The 17,897-nt window shown below is 41.5% G+C and overlaps 1 protein-coding gene and 1 long non-coding RNA gene across 3 annotated transcripts; one reads left to right on the forward strand and one right to left on the reverse strand.

Annotated features, from left to right (window-relative positions):
- Window positions 1–2,532: 2,532 nt before the first annotated feature.
- On the reverse strand, window positions 2,533–12,478 carry LOC124673802 (protein MICRORCHIDIA 4-like). The gene is made up of 20 exons (XM_047209841.1): window positions 12,081–12,478; window positions 11,233–11,310; window positions 11,042–11,076; window positions 10,880–10,958; window positions 10,088–10,180; window positions 9,886–9,970; window positions 9,207–9,282; window positions 8,880–9,008; window positions 8,476–8,574; window positions 8,292–8,393; window positions 7,578–7,736; window positions 7,387–7,482; window positions 7,001–7,052; window positions 6,817–6,928; window positions 6,614–6,681; window positions 5,789–6,156; window positions 4,792–4,886; window positions 3,803–3,878; window positions 3,045–3,167; window positions 2,533–2,957 (listed from the first exon to the last, which is right to left on the reverse strand). Exons 1-20 carry the CDS (start codon window positions 12,454–12,456, stop codon window positions 2,889–2,891), a joined length of 2,370 nt encoding a protein of 789 aa, XP_047065797.1. The 5' UTR covers window positions 12,457–12,478; the 3' UTR covers window positions 2,533–2,888.
- Window positions 12,479–15,442: 2,964 nt separating this feature from the next.
- LOC124678481 lies at window positions 15,443–17,662 on the forward strand. 2 transcript variants are annotated; one of them, XR_006994501.1, is made up of 4 exons: window positions 15,449–15,703; window positions 15,869–15,967; window positions 16,370–16,678; window positions 17,386–17,662. It is a non-coding gene; the product is annotated as an uncharacterized LOC124678481 (long non-coding RNA). The 2 variants fall into 2 exon arrangements; XR_006994500.1 differs by having other exon boundaries at window positions 15,443–15,703; window positions 15,869–16,678.
- Window positions 17,663–17,897: the final 235 nt, after the last annotated feature.

Here is a 17,897-nt window from a genome sequence, read left to right on the forward strand (position 1 = left end):
AATTGCTTGAGGACAAGCAATAAGCTAAGCTTGGGGGAGTTGATACGTCCAAAACGTATCAACTTTTTCGAACACTTTTTCTGTGTTTGCCCTCTATTTTGTGTGTTTTCAATGCAACTAACACGCACTAACGTTGTTTTCAGCAGAATTGCTCTGGTGTCTCGTTTTTGTGCAGAAATTTAACTTTCAGAAAAATTCCCGGAAAATATCGCAAAATCCATATTTCACGTGAAGACTCACGGAGCCAGAAGACGAGACGGAGTGGGGCCACGAGGGGCCCACACCTGCCCTAGGCGCGGGCCAGGCTTGGCCGCGCCTAGGGGTGGTCTGGCCGCCTCGGCCACCCCCTCGACCTCTCCTCGCACTATATTAAGCCTCCTAACCTTAAAACCGAGGGGGGTTCGACGTTTTTCCAGAAAGAGTTCCGCTGCCCCGCCGCCACCAGAAACCCCAATCCGGGACCAGAAACTCCGTTCTGGCACCCTGCCGGGACGGGGATTTGGAGGAGATCGTCGTCATCGCCATCACCGACGCCTCTCTATCAACCATCCATGATTCCCCCATCCATGTGTGAGTAATTTCCCGTTGTAGGTTGTAGGGGATGGTAGGGATTTGATGAGATTGGTCATGTAACAGCTATAAGATTGTTATGGGCATAGTGCCTAGTATCCGTTGTTAGTATTTTGACATTATTGTAACTTGTTATGCTTAATGCTTGTCACTTTGGGCCCGAGCGCCATGATCTCATATCTGAACATGTTATTGATTCATGATGATAATTATTGTTTTTGATCATATCTACAAATCGTATACACACATTGTTGTCCGTAACCCGATGCCCCAAAGTGATAGAAATTGGGATAAGTGGAGGGGGTGGCTATGATGTGAGGATCACGTGTGTTCATGGATTGTTAATACTTTGCTCCGGTACTCTATTAAAAGAAGAACCTTAATTAATTAGTAGTTTTCTTTGAGGCCCCGCTGCAACTGGCTGGTAGGACAAAAGATGTCGTATAAGTTTCTCATTGCGAGCACGCACGACTAAATAGGAACACACGCCTATGGTTATCTTATACTAGGATGCTTATATCATTATTACTTGCAATGCCTATGTCTTGCTATTATATGGACTCTCTCATTAATGCAACGTCCGTTCATCCATCCATGTGCCTACAATATTTTAATCATGTTTTCTACTACAATCATCGCTACTGTTGTTTTCATTTCATTATTGTTCTTACTTCACTACTACCACTGCCATAAAACTGTTACTACTGATAAACTGCTGCGAGCAGGTCTATTTCCAGGTGCTGGTGAATTGACAATTCATCTGTTAAAGCTTATAAATATTCTTTGACTTCCCTTGAGTCGAATCAATAAATTTGTGTTTTACTTTCCTCGAAGACTGTTACGATCCCCTATACTTGTTGGTCATCAGTTCGCGCGAGGGGGCGCGCTCCGATGGAGCGCGCAAGCGGGCGGCCCGCAGATGGCCGCGCAGGTTCGCGCGCCGGCCGACGCGCTCCAAGGCATGTGATGGGGAAGCCGAGGCCCTGCCCGGCGGCTCATGCAGCCCGTCGCTGCCGGCGCTTCCGTCGCACGGCGACATCGACGACGACAACGAAGACGCGCCGGCTCTTCCCCTCACCTGCGGGATCTTGGCAGAGGCGGCGTCGTTCGAGGTCGTCCCAGTCGTCGCCTAGGTGTCGCCGGTGCAAAAACCCTCATCCTCCGCCGCGCGTAGAGCCCCGGTGACTATCCCAGGGCCAATTTTGGATCAAATTAGCGAGCAAGTGTATGATTAGGTAGTATTTTGATTTTTTATATGTAAATTATGTTCAAATGTAGCTTGATCAGAGCAAAACCTCGTTTCATTTTGCATGTTGATTGGAGCAAAATTTTCCGCGAAGTTTGATTTCTATTTTTCATTTCGTGTTTTCAGTTTTTGTTATGCGCCGCAACTAAAATCATCAAAACCGAATAATTTGGAAAACTGAACTTTGGTTTTCGATTCGTGTTTGGCACCACTGGAGATGCTCACCACTGTGCCACCTTTCCCCTATTTCTAGAATTATTGAACAAATCTGTTGGTTTTCTTGAATGCGCGTACTCTTGATTCAGGTGTCCGTACTCCGTACCATGACCCTACATATTTTAACAACATCCACTTCCATATTTATTTGCAGGATTTCCGTATTCTCTTTTGCTCCACAAAAAAATATAAAAATAAATATCCACTTTGTTTTCAATCCCTACCTAGTAGGGTCTAAGAGCATCTTCAACAATCACACTAAATTTTGATAGTGTAAAAGCACTTTGCAACGCATTCACGTGAGACCATATTCACCTTCATCAGATAAAACTAGTTAGTTGTTCTTACGCGTGATACCACACGCTCTTTTCGGCGCGGTAGATATAGTGCACGAGATAGCATTTTTGCTCCACGCTCTATTTTACAGCACCGTTTGCAACACCTATTGAAGCATTAATTTGCGCCTCCCCAACTAGTCGCTTTTGATGCTCTAATCGTAGTTATACTCTTAGGAAAATTGGCATCTACTATTTGATACAGACATACATTATGGACATCTCAATGAAATAACTAAGTGGTTACTCTAATTTACATTGAATCTAGAGGTCATCTCATGCCTATATATACAACGCTCGTGGCTTATCTTGGACGAGATGACGCACCTAGCATCTCAACTCTAAACAGAAAAAGGAATAGAACTAACACCTTAAACTTTAAGTGAAGGTGTGAACATGGAAACGAGCTGCGGCCGTATTAAAGCTACAGATGTGGGAAAGGCAACAGCAATGCCCCAGGGCGTGACTACATGAAACTGAAGTCTCTGGTTAGTGAGGCCGTGGCAACGTTGCTTATTTTCTCACACCTTTTGACCTTTCTTGGCAGCGTTCAATTTCTCCAGCAACTCTTGTATGGTGGAAGATGCTTCCTGCCAAAGAAAGACCAAGTATACTGGGAGATGAGATCATATGGTACTGCAATGTGGCAAACAGAGGAGTGATTTGTCTCAACTCACCTTTAGCTTTTCTTTTAGATTTTCCTCCTCTTCGTCTCGCCGACTTCTTTCTTCTGAAAAGATATCGATCAGTGCTTCTTGTTCCTTATTTGCAGTTTCAAGTTGTCTCTCCAAATCCTCCACCTGGAAAATGAAGGTTAGAGCCTGATAATAAAAACTAATAGACCAGAATGCATTCCTATGGGAAATATGGGAACATGGTAAGTATGCTTGTTTATAGAAGCATCAAGTGTAACCATTTGTCATGCCATGGATTGAGATAATACATAAGACTGGGCAATTGGTTGATGTAGCAAGTCACAGATATCATCTCATAATGCTAGACAGGTACTCGTCAAACACAAAACAAAACAAAAAACTAATGAACAAGAAATGGACTGGGAATTTAGGATTCCCCCAGTGGAAGATAAAACTGTAAATGTATTAATCAAGCAAACTAAGAAGATCTAAATGTACTGGAGGATTAAGCAAAGTATAATAAAATACAACATTAGGCGGAGTAGTGCTAAGAGTTGCAACAGAAAACTCTTGTCCAGCTGCCAGTGGTAACACAAAATGATTTGTATGGTTGTCTGCAGTAGTATTAGATTATTTAAATAGTTTGTATTTATTTTGGAGAAAAAAGCATAACTAGTGCAACATAACAGCATATAGATGTTCCATATAAATTGGAAACAAAGATGCCAATAACATGGGTTGCATAAGTAGCAGACAGTTCAAAACACTAGGTTTACATGTGACAAGACATAAGCTCGTACCCTCTCTGTCAAAGATTTGATCTTGTCCTGTTCCATAATCAGCTCTTGTGACATTGACTCTTCCACACTGGATAACCTGACAGAAGAGCAGCATATGGCATCTTATTGCAATCTCTAAAAAAGATGTATCATACTCCCTCGTCTCGTAAAGGATGTCTTAGATTTGTCTAAATTTGTAGTGTCTAAATACATCAAAATATAGAAAAATCTAAGACATCATTTATGGGACGGAGGGAGTAGTAAAGGTTGCAAGTACAGATACTTGCAGAAACCATGACAGCAAAATACCACATTCACATAAACTTGAACACTAAAAGCGAGGCGAGCCAAGTTAAGCATACACAAGCTTTGGACTGTTACTAGCATGTCTTGGGGTTTCTTCCAAACTCTGTGCAAACGGATAAGCCTGTAGTTACTTTATTTGTCATCAAGAACTCTGTCGTATTATTCTATACCTAAAAGTTCCAGCGTAGGATTAGACAGACCATTCTATCTCATATTATGTACACTTAAACTGACCACTTTACACTTTCCTTAAATTTATTCTGTAAGTATGTCTCGTGAAATTAAATTTCTACCTTTTTTGCAGAACAGATTAAATTACTAAATCATCGTCTTAATCTTCAATATAAATAGACAGTGCTCTTCTTGTTTCGACCTCACAAAAGGTAAGTAATGAAGATCCATTTTCTGTTGTCTAGTATTTCAATTCCAGTATGCTGTCTAGAGTCCAGATTCTAGTTCTTGTTGCTGATGTTAGCCAGTGAATCCTTAAAAATACTTATAAAAATGTAGGCCCACCTCCCTCAGCAGTTGCATAACATGAAGTGCCGCAAGAAAATGACAGTCAGAAGCATTCTAAGTTCTCAACATCGGTTTCACCGATTCTCAAATATTATCATAGAGTTGTACACATCGAGGAACTATTATTGCACTACTGGCCCTCTAATGATAACATGATAAGTAGCTAAAGCCCTGCTGATATTTACCTTTCCTTTAAAGATGAGTTTTCATCCCTCAATTGCTTGATAGTTTCAAGATCATCAATGGAATGTCCATCACCATTACTTCTTGCATTTTGTACCTGTGGAGCAAACATATTTTACGACAACAACAACAATAACATCAAAGCCTTTTTTTCCCAAGCAAGTTGGGGTAGGCTAGATATGAAACCCAACAGAAATAAAAGGAAGCCAAAACTGGAGCAAACATGTTTAAGATATATATAAAAAAAAAAGACACTTGACAAAAAAGTTAAGATCATCAACAACATCCACATGCAATATACTGAAGCATATATGCACATTATACAACAATAACTACAAAAAAAAAAAAACTGTAGCATGCAAATGGCACATGAGCCTTCTACATATAAAACAGGTAACCAATGTAATTTTCAGGGCCAGTGAAAAATGGAAGCATGTAACTACATCATGCAACAGTAATTACAACTGAAGCATGCAGGTAACAGGTGTATTACATGTAATTTTGAATGTCAATCTGCAAACAACCATTTCATTTCACCATTAATACTATGTAATAACTCTAGTTTGATGTGTTTACTACTATGGTAGCTAGTGCTCATTCCAGATTTGCCATCCAGCCTGAATAGCAGAAATTCCACTACAATGCTATTACCAGTGAGAAAAATGGACAACCCAAGATTATCAGCCCCAACACTAACTGTTCAGTGCAAATTACCAACTCCAAAAGAAAACCCACATTTCCTTCACAAATCAAACAGAAATAAATGCTGAAAAGCAATACCATAGATTACAGAGTAATAAAGATGATAAGCAGTATTAAGTATTGTAACAGAAGCACGTCTAGCAGAGCTGTGTGCATGATTATGGAGGAAAAGGCAGTGCAGTGTCGATGGAGTGAGAAAGTCACTGTAGCATAACATGATCCAGTAACTCATGTAAACAAATGCAGACCCAAGAAAATAGAAGTTAACACTAGAAACGCCAGCACAAGAAGAATTACCACCAACTGAGATTTTGTTATGCTTCGCTCTTTTTCAGTTGATCCATTGGACGGAGGTGTTGCCATACTAGTATTCCCATTCTGGAAATATTTTCTATGTGCATTCAGGATATGAGCTTTTGAACTCAATGACGGCGTGCCAACGAACTCAGAATCACTGTCATCACTTGTGTCTGATAGCCCATGCAGTATTGATTTCGTGGATCGCTTAGTCCTAGCAGACTTCTCAGCTTGCTGAATACTATAAGGTGTGCTTAATTTCCTGTTCGTTTTACTCGATCCTTTACCAGTGTTGCGCTGTTTTGGATAGCCTTTCCCAGAATGACCAGGTGATGATTGCGGTCCTAGCGGGCTTTCAGGAGAGTTTTCTGCCAAAATGAAAAGGCAGCATTGATCAAGAAAATAGATAATTACCTGAAGAGATAATAAGTACTGAAGTTATGGTACCACCACCTCATTCGCGCTAAAAAAATGCAGCCAATTCTATGATTTGGACGCTAGCATCATCTTATACATATAACTTTGGCATAAAATCGGTTTTATTCCTCCCTTGCCGCTACACAAACTACCAATGGATTGGACCATGCATGTCACTGTTAGATGGCCTTACTACTATTTTAGATGTCACGGTCAGATTCCATAAAGTATGAGTGAATTTTTTAGCCTTCTTGGTGTACATGACAGAGATATTACAGAGCATACGTAATAATAATTAGCGGAAAATATTTATAGCATCATATTATGAAAACAAACTTCACAGAAAAATCATTTTTATCAACAGCTGATCATTCCAACAGCTGATCATAAATCTGATCATTCCATTACCTTCTCCTGTTTCAGAACTTCTGAAAGAGCGTGCCCCAACATATCCGATCCTATGAGCATTTCCTGACCTATGAGAGAGAAGGGTGAGATGAGTGAAAAACTGAAAATTTTAAGCATACTTCGAACTAATTTGTAAGCCACAATGAAACTGTCGCTATACCAATTGACAATCAAGAGAATGGTAATAAAACAAAGTAACAAACCAGTAATCCTTCTGCATTTGAATCAAACGTGCTTCAAGTCTTGCTAGAAGAGTTGTGCGCTCAAAGTCCTGCTTATCATGAGCTGGCTCTATGAAGTTAGCCTCAAGTACACCTGCAGATTAAATTGATTATTTCTCGAGCTGCTAACAGACAGAAAAGATATCAAAAGACCAGAGCGACCTACCAATAACACCACGCCCACCACTTCCGGCAGCAGTCCACACTCTCCAGAAAGGCTAGAAGAAACAAATAAAATATTATGTGATGATAAAACGATCCACCAATATAAACTTAAAAGCCCTAGAGCAAGAATACTTTCTAAGGGGTTCATAAAGGTCAATAACGTATCTAAGACCAACCAATTACTAGTATACTAGAAAATGAACAGACTAACAGTAACAGCACAAAGGAAGAAACATCGGCTGCTAATCAAGCATAAAAGTATGATCTACAAGACCCATCAGCAGTCAATATGTGACGAATAAATTAGAAGTCTGATAAAACAACAATTAAAAAAGAGATGAACTTATATGATCTCAATCAAGAAAAAAAATACACATAGAAAGGGACCTTTATCAGACGGTTCCTGTGATATACGTTAAACCCTTGGACGTCAACATGATGTTTTGCATCTTTTACAAAGCCAATTGTCACATCAGCTACCATCTGGGATGAAGAAGATCAAATTTTGGTGAGTAATGATCTACTGATGCATCATCAGTATTCGGGGAAAAAAGTCTAAAGAGGTTATAGTCTACTACATTTGAATCTTTTGGAAGTCCATTAGTTGCAACCGGCCTGTATGTAACCTCTTTCTTCAGCATCATGTCAGTCACAATGTTATGGTGCTCAATCTCTTTTCCACGTAATATCATTTGGAAAGCATCTGGAACTCTAAGATACAAGATAGATGCATAACTCTGCACATGGAGATTACACAAGTCATACTCAGCAGCACGTCTAGCATCACATACTAGCAAAAGAATAAAGTAGGAACATAATCAAAATAATTCACTGAGATATAGGTTCTAGTCTCTAACACAAGAGAAAGTCACGAACGGAGCAATTTCTATGTTGCAAGAGAGCCTTTACAAGCATTAGGTACTTAACAAAAATCACACAAATCGACAGCTCAGCAAGCTCACGAGGTAATCTTGATGAGATTTAAAAGATTCAGCTCCTACCGAGAGTAGCTATTTCTATCCAGTTTCATTGCAAGCAGCAGTTTTGTCAGTACATCAACAATGCCCTGGGAACCGAGGTCGCAAACGTTTCAATGCAATTACAAAAAAAAAAAAATTCAGAATCTGCTATCGAAATCCCAAACGTTCCAATGCAATTATCTCCTATCAGATATTGGTCAATCTGAAAACTGAGATACTATAATGGCCTAAAACAAAGTTCTCACAATTCGAGTAACATCATAAGAATACATATCAACCATAAGTCATTTCAACAGATCACTGCGAGCTTACCCTCAATGAATGCCTATATGTGAGGAAGTGCTTGGAGTTTGGAAAACGCTTTGCCATCTCGATATTCTTCTCATCACGGTTACCACCTCTGAGTTGAATATCCTGTCCTCCCAAATATCATTAGAAACCATAGTTTACTGATTAACTTAAACATGGTGGCACAGTGTTAGTTGTTAAAACTTACATTTACATCAGCGTCAAAATCAAGCTCCAAATCTCCTTGGTCATCTTCCCAAAGATTGTAAATGATAACTCGAGTCCCCTGTTCCTTTATAGAACTAAACTGCAAAAGTAGTGTACAGAAACTTTTAACACAGATAATCTTAGTATCCTTGCACAAAATATGCCATGCTGTATGTTTTCTATATTAGAAGGAAAGTAGAAAACATATAATCTTAGTATCCTTGCACAAATCTCATCAGACGTACCAAATTTGATGATGTTCTGCTTGTCAGCAAGCATATTAAGAGTTTTTTATTTTAAACTGACAGCTATTTGACGATTTTTTTGGTTTTGCAACACAAATCGTGAAAAATAGGGTGTCGGTTGTTGTGTCAAAATAAGTATGTGATGCATCATATGCTATACCTGTTCAAGTAATTCTGCTTCAGTTCTATAGGGCGACCATGCAATGATAGTCTGTAGGCTTGTATTCCAATCAGTAAATGTACTCCGCAGCTGTCTTGTCCAATTCAGCTCATTTTTTTGATAATCAATCTGCAAAGTTTCCACAAACATTAGCAAATTTAGAATGAAGACATTAAACACTTGATGTAATAGAATTCCAGTTAATTAATCTTCATAAAAAACTGCAACCAATAAACATAACTCCTTTTTTAAATAAGCATTCTTAAGAAAACGTTAAAACGTACAAGATACATTAGACTAAACATTTTGGATAAGAAATGGTCTTACCATTGGAACAACAATATCCTCTTTACCGGTGCTCCTCAGAAAGGTATAGGATAGCATGCCAATGCTTTGTGTAGGCCTTCATGTCAATAAAAAAGAAAAGTCTCAGTTTCTTGGTAAGGAAAATAACAAATGTATAGGAACATAAAGTAATTTTTATAACTGGGACTAATTTACAATGTTATACATAGTATATTACGAATCCTAATTGCTAAATCACAAGCTATGTCATCTCAGTGTGATATACACATCTACTCCATCCTTTCTTCCAATTCGGTCTTATTTTAACTTCTCGCCATTTCCAAGACAAAATTTTAACTGATGTTTCGCATCATAGTATGCTAGTATTACAAATTTTAGTAGTCAATATGCTAAACACTTCCGAGTGATGAGGGAACAACACAACAAGGAAGTCTTGCATTGCAGTTACATTTAGATTTATATATGGCTATGTTTATACACTAACACCAGGAAATATTGATTTTTATCTGGTATCTAAATTGAACAGATCTGATTAATTTCTAGTGGATCACATTACCACAAATATGAAGTATCTACGTAACTCTCTACCCAAAGATACTTTGGTAGTTCGGAGATGTTGCACAATACTCATGGAAACAACCATCTTCTAGTGATAGTTACTACTGTGATGGTCAAGACTGAAGATACAGTGCAACACAACCTTTTTCCTTTTTCTCCACGACTACGGGAAAAGACTAGAACATCAGCACCAAGTCTCATTGTACTTGTCTTGAAACCATTTCCATCTGAAAAACAGCAGCAAAGCAAGGGAATTGAATGCTTCGTAGTTTTACCCGCATACTAAAATATAATTTTGATGTATCAACTGAATATATTAAAGATAATTTACTCTTCCAACTTACATTGTCCAATGGTATTTGCAACTTGGCTCTTGGCCGAATAACCCAAGGACATGCACTGCCGCAATTTATCAGGGTTCATTCCACCACCATTATCTATGCAATAGTATTAAAAAATACCAGTGTAAGTATGTAGAATTCTGTCACCGGTACCCATTCGCAGTTCCATTGTAAACTTTTTATCTTATCAAACTATTGCACAATAAAGTAGAAGTAACATCTAGCTCATTAACTGAATCGTATTGATACATGAGCTGACCTAATAAGAGTTATATGAACTTGTAAGGTTGTCTGACTATTTATTCCATCAGATTTTATTTCGTAACTTCCTCTAACCTAAATCTGGTTCGTCCATCAAATAAATGGTAAAGGAAAATGTAGCATAGAATGTCATGTATTTAACATATGATGACATGATAAACAAGGACATCCTATACAAGAATCTTGCATAGTGATAATCCGTATAACATGACATGTAGATACAAGTATACAGCAAATTAATTTCGAGATAGAGGTGAAAAGAATCTGCATGGTGATACTCTATACAACATACTTAAGTGAGACAGTAATAATTGTTTGGGATGGTCAGGCAGTTTTCTCTTAGTTTAAACATGTGTTAAGTTGTCATACAAGATAATGTTCAGTTCTAGCATGAGTTCAGCGGGACATGTTTCTTTTGGTAACTTGATCTAGGTAAACTTATCTTATTATCAATACTTTTTCTACTCAGGCAACAAGAACCAAAGTATATGTCATCATCAGTATAATAATGTAAGTGAACAGAAATCTTTGCACCTTCAACAAGGAGCATTCTTGTTTTGTCTTTACTGTTCTCTAACATGTCAATATTCACAAAGGTAGCTCCATTTCTAACCTAAAAAGGAAACAGCTGATCAGTAAAATACATGGATTTGGTTGGACAAACTATAATAACAACTTATATCTTCTCTAGCTTACTTCATCGAGTGAGTTGTCCAGAAGCTCAGCCAAAGCTGTAACATCAATCAAAGTACATATTAGCCACTTGACATGACCAAAGATTGGAGGATGATATGAACAAACAGTGCATTGGTGATTGGTGCGTCTGATTCAGCATTCATGTGAAGAAACAAGATAGGAACAAGGTGAGCTGAAGATGAAGACCATACCCCCTAGCGCCCATTTGTGGCTTGTCGCATTTGAGTGCAAGAATTTAGGATGTACACGGACATGTTCCAGTCCAGATGCTGAAATAAGTAGGTGAGAACACACACAAAAAACACTTATGTACGAATCAAATAAATTAGACATATAAAGACTAGGATACGACCATGCATGCTAACATTTTTAAAAGTGAATGGGAAAGGTAAAAAGTGTCCAAGGAATTTGTTTCCTTCCATTCGACAAAGCTCATCCCTACTGAAACACATAACTTTCTAAGATAATAACAGATATGCCAACTGAACAGCTATCTTTCCTTAGGAAGTCCACAAAGAACAGTCGGGAATTGTAAGTCGTACATGATTGAGATGAGAACCTTTACAATTCGTACAATTAGGAGTATATTCTGTTTATCACTTCGCACAATTAATGCGTTTGATTTGGGGAGTATCGGCACAAAACTATATGGATGTACAGTATATGGTACATTAGTTCATTATAAGTCCATTGTTCCCATTCTTACAAGGATTCACTCCTAGCTGCCATTCATAGGGGAAGGGTTTACTGTTGCCTTGCTGTTACTAATTCTAAATGCTCCCCCATTATAAACGCACATTAAGTTGTTGCAGGAATCTCAGGCATCAGATTGCGTGAGATTCATCATTGGTGAAGAGCCAAACAGCTCAGAATCCTGAAGCATTCGTGCAGCAATCGACCTTGGGCACGAATGAATGAATACACAAAATAACAAGAAAGGGAAAACAACAACACAGCAGCCAACCGCAAATCAAGAAATGAGAAGAGGCAGCGGCTTCAGACGAGACGGTGAGATGAAAACAAATAAATAGATACATACCAGAAGGCGGCGGCTCCCCATCCCCGGCTGGCTTCCCGTCGTAGTCCCCGGCCTTCCAGAACTGCTTGGTGGCGCTCCTGGAGGGCGGCGGCGAGGGCGGCGTGGGCGGCGCGGGCAGCAGATCGAGGAAGCCCGGCGGCACGTCCGCGGGCGCCGCGGAAACCCTAGCGCGCTTCCCTCCGCCGCTGCCCTCCGCCGCCAGGCGCGCCCTCTTGGCGCCGGCGTCGGCGTCCGAGTCGGAGTCGCTGCTGCTGAGCTCGATCAGCTGCGCGGGGGCGGCCGATCCGCCGCCGCCGCCGCGGGCCGCGGCGGTCGCCGGCGGCGGCGGCGCGGGGCGGTCCTCGGGCGCTTCGGTTTTCACCACGCGTGGCTTCATGGGCGGAATCGGCGGAGAGGGACTGCTCCGTAAAATCTGGTTTCCTTTGCTCATAAATTTGTCGTCTTTTTTATTTTTTTGGGCCTTTTCATCGGCGAGTGGGCTTTATCTGCAGTGCTGACCTGTGACCCCATCATCGGGATGGTACGTGACTTCAGACAGCTGGACCCCGGATAGTTAAGCTCCCACGTGGAGGCCACATGTCAGTCGGGACGTATGCGTAGTAACTTGGCGTCCGAGCCTCTTAAAGGGACGCTGCCGACGGCCATTTCCCCGACCAAACCATTGCCACATCCAACACTATCCACCCCACCGACGTTATAGGGAAGAAATGCTGGCCGTTCTGCAAGACCAAGAACGACCATGAGTCTAGCGGCTCGCGGTCCGGCAAAAAGGCACGGGTCGGCCGGTACGTCCGCGTCGACTTCGCGCGGTAGCTATGGGAGGAAAACCGGCCGGTACCATGGCCGGACGCGAACTTGTCGGGAGGGGGCTGGTACCTCAACTCGAGGCGCGTGCCGGTCCCCCCGTGTCGCGCGAGGGCCGAGAGCAGCGGGACGAGGTGCGCCGCCGCCGGATCTGCGGGAGGATCCGGCGTACGCGCTGAACTCCTACAAATGGATTTCATTGGGGACGTGGGATGATACGTGACTTCTGTGATGTCGCTGACTGCTGGGCCCGTATAGTTAAGCTCCCCCGTGGTGGCCACCTGTCAGTCAATGCGTAGTAACTTGGCGAGTAAATTTAGGGTGTGTTTGGTTGGGCTTTTGCTGTGGCTTTCTCAGCTTATAAGTCGTAAGCCCAACCAAACGAGAATTCCACCGAACGCGCTTACCAGTAAAGCCGCGGGGAAACGAGTGTCGCGAGCAAAGCTCGCGCGGAGGTGCTTTTTGGCTTTGGTTGTGCGCGCGTTGGACTGTCTCCCTCTTTGCCCTTGAAACCGACTGGAAATTACCCACCATCTACCACCGGAGACGTGACGTCGTTCCCCAATCTCATCTCCTGCCCCTAATCCTTAATTTCTCCCGCATCCCTGCTCCCCGACGAGCTCCCCTGTGGCCACCCCTTCCCCGCCGGCCGACCCTCTCCTAGGCCGCCCCTCTCTCCCCGCCTCCCTAGCAGCTGCCCTGACAGGCTGCACTGGCCGGCTGCCGAGCAACCTCGTCCAGGACGACCGACCGGCCAGCCGAGCGACCTCCCCCACGACGGCAGACTATCAAACGAGCTATGCCCTGAAACGTTGTTGGTCCCTTCGCTTTCGAAAATAGTGGCCTGTTGATTTGTTGGTCCAAACTCCAAAGTGATAGCTATTTTCGTACATCCAAAGTCATCATCTTGATCTAATATATTAATTAACTGCAACCCCATTATGTAGATCTAAATAAATCTCTTATAAAATTATTATCGCTAAATACTAATAAATAGTTTCTCGAGTCTTTAGGGGTATATCGGACATTTACAGTCACAACCACAGTTCAGACAGCTACTTGCCAAATGGCTTTTACAGCTTTCTCACAGAACATAGTCAGAGCTGCTTTGCCACAGCACACAGCCCACAACTGCTTTCAGATAAGCCACAGCTCAACTAAACACACCCTTAAGCTCATAGCCTACACCTGTCTTGCTCGTGTCATTACCGGACGATGTGGCCAGACTTGCAGGGGTGGCAGCGTGACTGCGTGAGACATGACTAGTCAGTGGCCATGAGTGATGGTGTTGCCATGCGGTGTGCAGCTGAAATCGCCTCCTCCACTTGGGCACTTGGCAGCAAATGGAGGACATCTATGTGCTTGGCTGGTAGTGGCATTTGCATGTACTCCCACCGTATTGAGAACAAGCAAGTGTGTGGGTACTTGCCCTATCTCAGAGCGACCCACGTCTGCCGAAGGCGCTTGGTTTGTCCGGCCGTTCGATCTAAGAACCAATCCCGCGTCCATCTCGATCGTTCGTTGTTCCCATCACCGCTAGACAAAACTCCCTCGCGGAAACCCTAGCCGCCACACCCTCGCGCTCGTCCGCTCTATTTCGCTCGCTCCCCATCGCGCCCCGCCGATGCCCATCCGGATCTATCTCACATCGCCACTGCTCGCGCCGCTCTTCTCTCATCCCTATCGTCCTCTCCAGCGCGGGACTCGCCGGCCGATGGTGAGGCTAAGCGCGCGAGGAAGCGGAACAACTACGCCGGCCGAGCTCTCGCTTGTGCGGCTTAGTCCGGACCAAGAACCTCGGCGAGAGACCAAGAACCCGGGCGAGTGTATTGAGAGGACGGCGGTTCCTTCGTCGGCGGAGCGTTGCATAGGATTGGTGGTTAGCGGCGCTTCCTCTCGCTCTCCTCCCTCTACCTCAAAACGTGTCCCTCATCCCCTTACTGATTTGCCTCTTGTTCTATCCGACTTGCGGATGCCTTGTGCCGTCGGCGAGATCCCCGCTCCACATGAGGAGAAGCTTCACGATTCGGCCGCCAAGGAGAAGCATGAGCCGGACGGATCTAGGAGAAGATTTCGTATTTTCACTCTAGGCTGGTTAGCGATTAGGCCATCCGCGCTAAGGACTCCTCATGATCTGATTTGAACACCACTAAAGGTATCAAATGCTATCAATCACGTTTTCCTTCAAGGAGGATGATACGAGTCATGATTTCTCTTCCTCCCCCCTTATTGGCATCTTTTTGTACCTCCAATACGATTTGTGTTGGTTTGTGCTATATATATCCGAGCATATATGATTAGGATCACAATATTTATCAATATCCGGAGTTATTGAGCTATATGCTCATTTTAGTTTTGTGCTCATGAAACATTTGATGAATTGCTTAATGAATGTGTGTTAGATTGATGGATAACAACGAAAGGCTACGACAAGAGGATATAGGAGACAAGGAATCTTTTCTCGCGGTGAGTGTTTTGTAAGATCAATCCCAAATACTTCGAAATCTTAGTTGTATTTTGTTTGTCTGAATGAGAAGTTGGGACTCTGTAGTCCATAGTCTATGGAGTAGGTAGTGGCTTGCTTGCTAGGCTTATATGCGTTTTTCTTTATGTTTGTTATGTGAGAACCAATGCAAGCTATGTTACCCATTGCTTAATCATTTAGACATTTACAACATGGATAATCAGATCTAGAATCCTGCTAGGAGGACATGACGAGGATGGGGATGAGTTGAAGGCAGCGGATTCTCCATTGCTTTGGCCCCATGTTGGAGGGTCAAATGTAATCATTCTCTAAGTGCCTCGGAGAATGACTCGAGGTAGTTTTTTTTGTCTTGTTTCCCACGTGCCTTCACTTGTCTCAATTTGAATTTATTTGCCTTGGAACAGAACTTTTTGCAACTTCATGTGTTCAGTTAAAATATAGTTCTTGTCTCTTAAAAGTTTCTAAGCAATATGTTTTCTCTGTATCATTTTCAATGTAGGGGTACAGAAGGTGAAGTAAGTACCACACATGCCTCCATAGCTATGATACTAAAAGAGAGTATGCCAGTTACTGTGAGGAATTAGCCAAGAAACTCAAGGTATGCACCACCGATCATGTTGTGGAAGTCTTTTTATTTTGTAAAATGCTTTGAATTTTCTTTGAACGACATTTCTCTAGAAATAGTGGATGAAACCTTATGTAGATACTCACTGGTCATCTGCCAAGGTAGGTTTGTGCCATATGAAAATATTGGAATGACACTATTGTATATATATCTTGTAGTGCCCTCATAATTTTGTTGTTGTTCAGTGGGATAAAATATCTTCCTAACGATCTTGACAAGCAATTAAGATTGCTGCTACTTGCTTTCACAAGATCCATTGTGTTTAGCTTTAAATGGATACTATATTACTATGTAGGATCCATCAGATACATCAATTTATTGTAGCTTACAATGGTTACTATATAGTATACTAATATTTGCAATATTTTGATTCAGGAGTGTAATGGTGTTGATTTTGAGATTTGGTAGGAGGGTGCTCAGGAAATGGTTAGTACTTTGCAATGCACACCAGTCTTACGTACACTTAACTTTCTGAGGGTGATTCCATGTTTTTAGACACACTGCATATTATGCTTACCAATGCATGATGTTTCCCTTGATTAATGTTCAGAAGAGTCACAAATATGTGTTGGAGGAAGTTTATAATCTCAATAGGTTTCCCTCATCCCACCCTATGATGAAAGATGCGCGCACTAGAGTTTGACGACACCATGAAGATGATGAGAGAGGAAGTGGGTTGTTTTGGTTTGTACATAATTTCCAACTGTAACTTAATATCTTCCGTTTTGGATATTTCCTGACCTCTTCAATTTTATCTCCCTTTCGTTCCATTCATGCACGACAACCATTACACCGGAAGAAAGTAAGGTCTTTTGTATGTGAGATGCAAGTGGAATCCATCTGAATCTTATCTTATATTTGGCTGTTATCTTGTCTGCTTGCGTTCAGGTTAAATAGGTTAAAGCTATAGCAGTTCTGATTTATCATTTGACTAGGAATGGGGATTTTAGATAGCATTGTAAGAATGTGATTAATTTTATAAGGCCAATTGCAGTCTGTTGTGAACAAAAAGGAATGCAACCTTGCAAAAAAAAAGTAAGGATCATGCAATATTATGGTGGGATGGTTATGTCAGATTAGTAGCCATATTTAGCTCTATAGTTAGTAGTATGTATGTGATGGATCCTATAGCAGATTTATTGGTCGTATCTCTGTAATTTCAATGGCAATTAATTTATTCTCAAATCAATGTTGTTTATGCCCTTTTAAATTGGTTAATCGAGATTATTCTTACAGATTTGTGTTTATATTCATACCATAAAGTTTCCTAACTATCCAAATTTGTTTGGCCAGTAATATTGAAACCCCTAGCTATGCTAATTTTTATACTTGTTGATTGCAGCATTAGTATTTCAGTATAGGCTCATACGTTGTATATGTCTTATTTGCAGGTGTGTTCACCTGATCTGGTACATCACCTGCTATATATGGATTAATCTTGCACAAGCCTCTTATTATATGACTTAACACTTTGGTTCTTGTACAATTGAAAACCATTGTTTGTCCTTACAAATGCGGTGAAGCTCTAGAGGAGAAGAAGGACCACCAGTTTGCAGGTATTATGACTAGCATTCTTGTAGAGTGTAGTTGCCATCATATGGTAAAGCTCAAGGTATATTTTAAGCACTGAGTTTTTCTTGGATGAGGTAGCCAATTAGTGTTTCATATACACGACTTCATCTCTTACATGTGATTTTTACCTGTTGGGATATTTTTGCTTGTTGCTGTGTATGCTCATTTTTCTGTCAGTTCATCCTCAGTTGAGAGAGAAGTTGTGCTCAACTTGTTAACTGGAGCATGCATAACAGTTTTCGTATAATACACCTCTTTGGAAATCTGCAGGAAGATGAGTTTTACCTTTTGTAGTTAAACAAAAATGCTAGGCCTACAAGGTTCAGAACAT

The sequence above is a fragment of the Lolium rigidum genome, chromosome 7, assembly GCF_022539505.1.
Source record: "Lolium rigidum isolate FL_2022 chromosome 7, APGP_CSIRO_Lrig_0.1, whole genome shotgun sequence".
Taxonomy (NCBI): domain Eukaryota; kingdom Viridiplantae; phylum Streptophyta; class Magnoliopsida; order Poales; family Poaceae; genus Lolium; species Lolium rigidum.

Excerpts from the sequence above, each read along its gene's own strand:
- LOC124673802 (XM_047209841.1), bottom strand. The coding sequence starts at position 12,456 with ATGAAGCCACGCGTGGTGAAAACCGAAGCGCCCGAGGACCGCCCCGCG. Across the intron at positions 9,283-9,885 it reads CGTGGAGAAAAAGGAAAAAG|GCCTACACAAAGCATTGGCA; the intron begins GTTGTGTTGCAC and ends ATTGACATGAAG. Across the intron at positions 9,009-9,206 it reads AGGATATTGTTGTTCCAATG|ATTGATTATCAAAAAAATGA; the intron begins GTAAGACCATTT and ends GAAACTTTGCAG.